General features: G+C 53.5%; 2 protein-coding genes across 2 annotated transcripts in view; one reads left to right on the top strand and one right to left on the bottom strand.

Moving 5' to 3' along the window:
* FABP3 (fatty acid binding protein 3, muscle and heart (mammary-derived growth inhibitor)) overlaps positions 1 to 4,633 on the bottom strand; it is a 62,555-nt gene extending 57,922 nt beyond the window's left edge. Inside the window, exon 1 of the mRNA XM_009995162.1 lies at positions 4,441 to 4,633. Coding sequence (XP_009993464.1) covers positions 4,441 to 4,633 — 193 coding nt within the window. The remainder of the gene's footprint in view (positions 1 to 4,440) is intronic.
* SERINC2 (serine incorporator 2) overlaps positions 4,509 to 7,502 on the top strand; it is a 4,219-nt gene continuing 1,225 nt past the window's right edge. The window contains exons 1-7 of the mRNA XM_009995149.1: positions 4,509 to 4,670; positions 5,199 to 5,389; positions 5,483 to 5,562; positions 5,716 to 5,853; positions 6,531 to 6,700; positions 6,794 to 6,884; positions 7,013 to 7,142. Of these exons, the coding sequence (XP_009993451.1) occupies positions 4,635 to 4,670; positions 5,199 to 5,389; positions 5,483 to 5,562; positions 5,716 to 5,853; positions 6,531 to 6,700; positions 6,794 to 6,884; positions 7,013 to 7,142 (836 nt within the window). The 5' untranslated portion in view covers positions 4,509 to 4,634. The remainder of the gene's footprint in view (positions 4,671 to 5,198; positions 5,390 to 5,482; positions 5,563 to 5,715; positions 5,854 to 6,530; positions 6,701 to 6,793; positions 6,885 to 7,012; positions 7,143 to 7,502) is intronic.

Genomic DNA, 7,502 nt, shown 5'->3' with positions numbered 1-7,502 from the left:
GGGGGGTGTCTCTGTTTGGGGTGCCCGGTGGGGCTGTGGGGTGCGGTGCCCAGTGATGCAGGAGCCTTTCCTGGCTCTGCCTCTCCTGGCACGGCCTCAGCTGCGGGCACAGGGCCAGGCAGGGCTGTGAAACCCACCCGGGAGCTGCCAGCCTGGACACGGGGCAGTTTCCCAGCCCGACCTCTGAGTTCTGGAGGTTTCACCAACAGCAGCTTTCAAAACGTGTGACTGGGGGGAGGGGGCTCAGCAGGGCCCCTGTAACACACAGCCAGTGCTTTTCCTTATGGGCAGGTACTGGGAAACCAGGAGTTACCCCAGAGCAGGGCTGGAGAGGTTTCTGGCCTAATTCTGGGTTTTATCCCCAATTTTTTCCTGGCCCAGGCCATGGTAACTGGGCAGTGTTGCTGTGCAGGTCTAGTTCTCCTGTTCCTTCCAGTGGAACCAGTGTAAAGCCACCTGCTAGATGTGAGAGCCACCAGCCTGTGGGTTTGGTACTGATTAACCTGCTGGGTTGTTAATTTAACAGGACACACCTGGCCCTGTGGGTTTGGTACTGATTCACCTGCTGGGTTGTTCATTTAACAGGATCCAAAGACTGGTTGCCCGACATTGCTGCTTGTTGACTCAGTCTCTGCCTCTTTGCTGGGTGAAGGGAGCTTGGAGCAGATGTGTTGTAGGGCTGGTGCATTGGGGTTGGTGTGTTAGGCTTGGTGTGGTTGAACGGGTGTAGTTGTGGTGATGTTGGGTTGGTGTAGTGGGGCTGATGTTGATTTGCTGTAGTTGGGTTGGTGGTGTTTGAGTAGTGTAGTTGGGTTGATGATGTTGGGCTGTTTGGTGATGAGGTGCTGGTGTAGCTGGGCCAGTGTAGTTGATCTGGTGTAGTGGGGGTGGTGTAACTGGGTTTGTGGTGTTGTGTTCCCTTGCCTGGGTGGACAGTGCTTGTCTGGCTCAGGCTGTGCCCTCCCAGCCTCACAGAGCAGGGAGCAGAGCAGCCCGTGTGTGTGTGTGTGTGTGTGTCACACTGGAGGTGAGCTGGCTTTAATGAGGAAGTTGATAGTGAAACTGGAGAGATGGGCTGAAACCTGACACTTCCTCATGAACCCTCCCCTCTCATGCTGCAGCCACTTCCCTTGGCTTTCTCCATCCTGCTGTTTGCCCTTGGCCACCTCCATAGTTGGTGGCATCTTTGAAGGTCTTTGACAGGAGGTGTATGAGCCTGTGTGTTCCTGCTGCACAGGATGGGGCTGCTCTACCCTGCTCCCTCAGTGCTTGCCTTCCTGTGGTTGCAAGAGGCTGTAAAACCTGAAACTTGGCAACAGGGCTTGGTTCTGGAAGAGTCTTCTGTGAAAAGAAACCTCCAGCAGGCTCCAGGGATGCTGCAGCCTCCCCAGAACCTGTTACTGGAAACTACTTCATCTCCCTGCAGCTTTCCCAGGGTTCAAGCACAGGGTCTGGGGGCTGCACCAGGGGTTTCCTTCAGCTCAGCTCCATCATGGCCCCATGGACATCCCTTCACCTCCTTCTACCTGCACCCCCCTGGGGAAAATGGGATAGGTAAGGCTGTGCCTCCTGCAAGTCTTGGCTGATGCTTGGATGTGGGGCTGAACCCCCAGATCCAACAACCTCCTAAAAACCAACAAACCTCAGGATTTTCCAGGCCAGTTTCAGTGATTCTGGGACTGGTGCTTTTGGTTTCATTTGGCACTGAATACATTTGGTATTGGTGTGTCTCAGGTTGGAGCAGCACTAAGGTGCTTTGCCAGATCAGGTCAAATAACATCCTCATTTGGCATTCAAAGGGCTTTTTGTTAGTTTTTTTTGTTGTTGTTTGTTTGTTTTTTCTCTTTCTTTTTTATTTGAAGGGGAACTAGAGCAATGCTGGCACATTTTCAGTGCCTTCTTGTGCAAGTGGTGCATTCAATGAGCCTGAAAGGAAGCAATCTCTAATTGAAGCCCATTTTTTTTTCTCCTGCTTTCAAGTTGAAACCATGAAGTCATGTCTCTTGAGCAGCTCCTGCAGAGGTGGAATGAGATCCCTGTAGGACTCAGAGGCTGTTACCCACCCCAGCTCCTGGGGGTCAGCTCCACACAGCCTCTGATGGGGCTGGGACATGAGGCTGGCATGTGGGTCAAGAGAAATAAATCAAGATGAAGGTGAATTTTCTCCAATAATGATGTGCTGGTGGTTCAAAAAGAAATTCAAAGCCACCTCTAGTGGTTTGGGGCCATCAAGGTGACCACTGATGAGCATCCCTAACAAGGGAGCTGGAGGTTTGATGTCCTGCTCACACAGCAGCTCAACATTTGTTTTTCTTTTCTCCCATGTCGATTTTTCACATGAATTTTAGCAATGAGAAATGTATATTTGACTTGATACTAAGTGATACTTAATTAATATTGATTGCTGGGCATGGTTAGGGAGCTCATAAATGAACACACAGCACATGCACATCCCCTAATAATGGGAGAGACCTGAACCCTCATCCTGCTTGCAAGTGCATGTGCTGATGTGTTTCAAGGAAGAGCTGTTCAAAGGGAAGAAAGGAAGTTTCTAAAGCCAAAGAAATCGATTCAGTGAGGTTGTCAATGGAAAGCAGTTTGCTGAGGGGCCAGGGATGCTCACAAGGCTTCCTAGGAAGCTGGCTTTAAAAATGCCCCGTGCTGTAGGTTTTGAAATAAGTGGATTTGGGAATGCAATTCAGCTAGAGAAAAATATTTGAGAAGCTAAGCAGTAGTAGTTCAAACAAACTGTGAATATTTAATTCCCATGGCTCTCTAGGCAGTACGTGTAGCTGGAAGGTTGCCAGCACCTACTTGGGGGATTCTCTTTGCTCCCTGGGCCAGTGCCCAGGCCAGGAGAGGCTGTGGGCTTGTGATGGCTTCACTCTGGCATTTAAAAAAAAAAGTAAACAACCTGAGATTTCCCTATTTTAGAGGACTTGGGGTGTATTTTGCTGTGGCATTGGTTGTGCTGTCTGTCCCAAGAGCCCTGCTGTTCCCAGTTCACCACAGGGCAGAGTTGGGAATTTAGTTTAAATTTAGTTTTTTGGATCCTTTGAGGTTTTATTTAGCACTGCAGCCCATCATGGAGTCAATGCTGGCTCCTGGTTCAGTGCCCAGGAGGGTGTCACCACCTGCTCTGCCTCGATGTGAGATGTTGGTTTTACTGCCCCAACCAACCCAAATGATTCCTGAGAGTTCAGCATCCTCAGTGCAACCCCCTAAATAGTTAACGTGGGACCTTCTGCTCACATGCCTGAAAATGCCCTATTTATTTTCCAACTTCATCCTCTTTTGGGAAGGCAGGGCTCTGGGGATGTGACAGGGAGCTGGGAGGTCCTGGTCCTGGCACAGGTGATTAAGAGGCTGAAAATCTTCCCCATCTGGATCAGGGTTGGTGCAGTCAGGGTTGGCTATGGATGTATCCTGCATTCCTGACCCACATGGGCTCTAAAAACTGTTATACAACCCCCTGACAGCTGTTCTATCCCTAAGGCAAATGAATGGGGCACTCCCAGACCTTGTAGGTAATTAATAGATGGGTGAATATTCAAATTATTGGGAAATTGATGAGGACAGTGAATACTGGAGCAGGACAGCTCAACTCAGCCCAGCCCAACTATTGGGATTCACACAGCATCTCCCTAATGCTCCTCTAGGGATGGCTTACAGGAGCCAGGGAAACCTAAGAACACAATTTAATACAACGTTCTTCTTTTCTCCTTGCAAGCCTTGTTCTGTGCCACCCTTGTGCAGGAAACTCTTGCCAATGTTCTGCTTGGCAATCAGGTTGGGTTTATTCACCTGAAGTTTCCCTGGTTCCCTGCTCTGCACCCAGCTCTGGCCTGGCAGTGGGAGCCCCTGGAGTGAGGGTGCACCTGGCAGCCCTGCTGATGTTGGATTTGGGAAGCCAGTTCTCACCATGGTGTCCAGGAATGCTGTGCCTCAGTTTCCCCACCTGTGATGTGGCCTTTGGTGAGGACAAAGGGTGGCAGAATGTGTTTTCCCCATCATAGTGATATCTTCCCTCCTTCCCCATCCTGTATTAGATTGAAAAGGAATTAAATTATTTTGCCAACTCTTTTTTTTTTTTGGTTGGGTTTTTTGGTTGTTTTTATTGATTCTATTTTTCCATAAAGAAAGGAGGTTCCTGCAGGGCAGGGCTTGGCTTTGACTGGAGCCTTTTTTTATGTGTACAATTACTAGGGAGCAAAAAAAATAAAAAGAAGGTGAGAGGATGTCTCCAAGACTCTTGGTGTCATTTTCCAAGTTGGTTGGCTATGGCAGTGAACCTGTTCCCATGGCTCGTTTGGTTTCCAGCAACTCTCTGGGGGGACTTGGGGCCGTTTCCATGAGGCCCTGTGGGTTTTGATGGCTGGTGAGAAGGTCCAAGCAAAGCCCCTGGTGCAGTGGGGTGGATTCCTGGGCAGATATTCTTACCGTTTGACCTGGGCACGTGTTTTGGGGGCAATTTCAACCCCTGGGACTTGAGGATGCTCTTGTTGCAGGTGTCCTGCCTCTGTGGCTCTGCACCATGCCTGCTCTGTGGCTGCTGCCCCTCGGCCAAGAACTCCACCGTCTCCCGCCTCCTCTTCACCTTCTTCCTCTTCCTTGGCACCCTCGTGTCCATCATCATGATAATCCCTGGCGTGGAGAAGGAGCTGCACAAGGTACAGAGCTCCCAGACATCACTGGGCTTGGTCACCATGGGGAAAAGGTTGAGCTCGTGGTGGGTATGTGAGGCTGAATCAGAAAGTGAATTTTGGGGGCAACATGTTGCTTCTGTTCCTCTTTTTTTTTTTTTCTGAGCATTCCCCTGGGAGAGGGTGTTGCTGAAGCCAGTTTTCCACGGAGGGGACAATGCAGTGGGATCATTTCCTAGATGTCTCTCAGGGAAGTTTCCTACATCCCATTTTTTTGGGAGTTCAACTGGCCAGATGCCTTGCAAGCCTTGGAGGTGGCACTTCTGAGGTCTGCCAGCCAGGCTCGTGGGAAGGCTGAGCCAGGCTTTCTGGGAAGTGCTGGTTTCATCCCAGCTTTCCTCTGACCTTCAGGGTGGCTTTAGCTGTGTCACCCCACAGCCCAACTGCTCCCTTCATGGGCGGGCATCGGAGCAGCCATGAGCTGCCCCATCTTTGGTGGCAGCAGGGCTGGTGGTGGGTGCCGGGGTGACGCTCGCCCTCCCGTTCCCTTCGCAGCTCCCTGGCTTCTGTGAAGGCAGCAGCTCGGGGGTGCTGGGGGTGCAGGCCCACGTGGACTGTAGCAGCTTCCTGGGCCACAAGGCCGTGTACCGCGTGGGCTTCGCCATGGCCTCCTTCTTCTTCCTCTTCGCCGCGCTCCTGCTGTGCGTGCGCAGCAGCCGGGACCCGCGGGCCGCCCTGCAGAACGGGTGAGGATCTGTCCCTGGGTGGGGGTAGGGGACACTTGTTGGGGATGGGGTTTGCGCTTCTTGTGGACTCTGCCCTCCTTTCTCCTCCCGCAGCTTTTGGTTCTTCAAGTTCCTGGTGCTGGTGGGGATCACGGTGGGGGCCTTTTACATCCCCGATGGTGCCTTCACCTCAGGTGAGGAGCTGCCCCTGCTCTGCATCTGGGTTAACCCTCAGCACGGGGTTAAACCCGGGGCTGGGGGTGGCATCCCCACTGCTGGGGGCCCCTGCCATGGCCGGAGTCCCGTTACCCCTGCTCTGAACTGTTGCGTCTCTTCTTCCCCTCAAGTCTGGTTTTACTTCGGTGTGGTTGGCTCCTTCCTCTTCATCCTCATCCAGCTCATCCTGCTCATCGACTTCGCCCACTCCTGGAGCCAAGTGTGGCTGCGCAACGCGGGGGAGGGCAACACCAAGGGCTGGTATGCAGGTCAGTAGGGCTGGTGCTGGTGTTGTTCACCCTGGGGTGGGTGAGCATGAGCTTCTGGGGACTCCAGGAGGCTCTACTCCAACCTCTTTCACACAGTCACAGAATCCCAGGGGTTGGAAGGGACCTGGAAAGCTCCCCCAGCCCAACCCCCCTGCCAGAGCAGGGGCACCCAGAGCACATCACACAGGAACGTGGCCAGGGGGGTTGGAATGTCTCCAGATGCGGAGACCCAACAGCCTCTCTGGGCAGCCTGGCCCAGGGCTCTGGCACTCTCACAGCAAACAAGTTCTTCCTGAGATTCCCATGGAACCTCCTGGGCTCCAGTTTGCACCCACTGCCCCTTGTCCTGTCACTGGACATCACTGCACAAAGCCTGGCTCTGGCCTCCTGACACTGCCCTGAACAGATTTGTGCCCATGGATGAGGTGGCCCCTCAGTCTCCTCTTCTCCAAGCCCAACAGACCCAGCTCCCTCAGCCTTTCCTCAGCAGGGAGATGTTCCCCTCCCTCCAGCATCTCTGGGGCTCTGCCCTGGGCTCTCTCAAGCAGTTCCCTGTCCTTCTGGAACTGAGGGGCCCAGAACTGGACACAACATTCCAGATGCAGCCTCACCAAGGCAAAGGAGAGGGGGAGGAGAACCTCTCTTGACCTACTTTCCTTTTTTGCTTTCTCCCCCAGCCCTCTGCATCATCACCTCCATCTTCTACGCCGCCTCCATCGCGGCTGCAGTGCTGCTCTACATCTACTACACCAAGCCCCAGGACTGCACAGAGGGCAAGGTCCTCATCAGCATCAACCTCATCCTCTGCCTCATCGTCTCGGCCGTGTCCATCCTGCCCAAGATCCAGGTGAGGCAGCACTGGGTGGCCATCAGGCAGGTGGGACATGTCACTGTGGGGTACAGGACCCACCCTGAGTCCGTCCTTACTGTTGTTCTGCAGGAAGCTCAGCCACACTCAGGGCTGCTACAAGCATCTCTCATCACCCTCTACACCTTCTATGTCACCTGGTCTGCCTTGGCTAACGTGCCCAGTAAGCAGGATCCAGCCTCGGGTTCGGGAGGAGGGTGCACGGGGCACACACTGGGCTGGGTGTTTTTTCCCCCCCTGGGTCTCTGGGGGCTGTGGGAGGTGCTGAACCCCCTGTGTGTGTCTCCCCAGCCCAGACCTGTAACCCCACACTGCTAGTGAGGAACAGCACTGGCTCGGTCACCCAACAGCAGACAACCTGGTGGGATGCCCCGAGCATCGTGGGGCTGATCATCTTCATCCTCTGCACCCTCTTCATCAGGTGAGGACTTGGCTGGTGTGCCCAGGGGCTGCACAGTCCCTCTGCCTGCCCAGAGCAGGCAGCTTTTAGGGAATGGCAGTGCTGGAGGGGAGGTGACAGCTGGATCCAGGGTTTTTTGTTACTAAGTGCCTCTAGCAAAGTTGTCCCAGTCCCCAGGAAAGGGACAACTGGCCACCACCAACTGGATGCCACCAACTGACTTTTGGAAAATACCACCACTTTTGGAAAATATCTCGCCTTTGATGGAGTTGCCTTTAGCTCGTTGTCAATTTATTTCATTGAGCTGGTGGTGGCCATTTGCTGGTGGCCAGCTGGTGGTGGCCAGTTGCTGGTGGCCATTTGCTGGTGGGCCACTGGTGG

Source organism: Chaetura pelagica, unplaced genomic scaffold, assembly GCF_000747805.2.
Source record: "Chaetura pelagica isolate M959 unplaced genomic scaffold, ChaPel_1.0 scaffold273, whole genome shotgun sequence".
In the NCBI taxonomy this organism is placed as follows: Eukaryota; Metazoa; Chordata; class Aves; order Apodiformes; family Apodidae; genus Chaetura; species Chaetura pelagica.
Note: the sequence above shows the minus strand (reverse complement) of the source record. Positions and strands in the feature narration are given on the sequence as shown.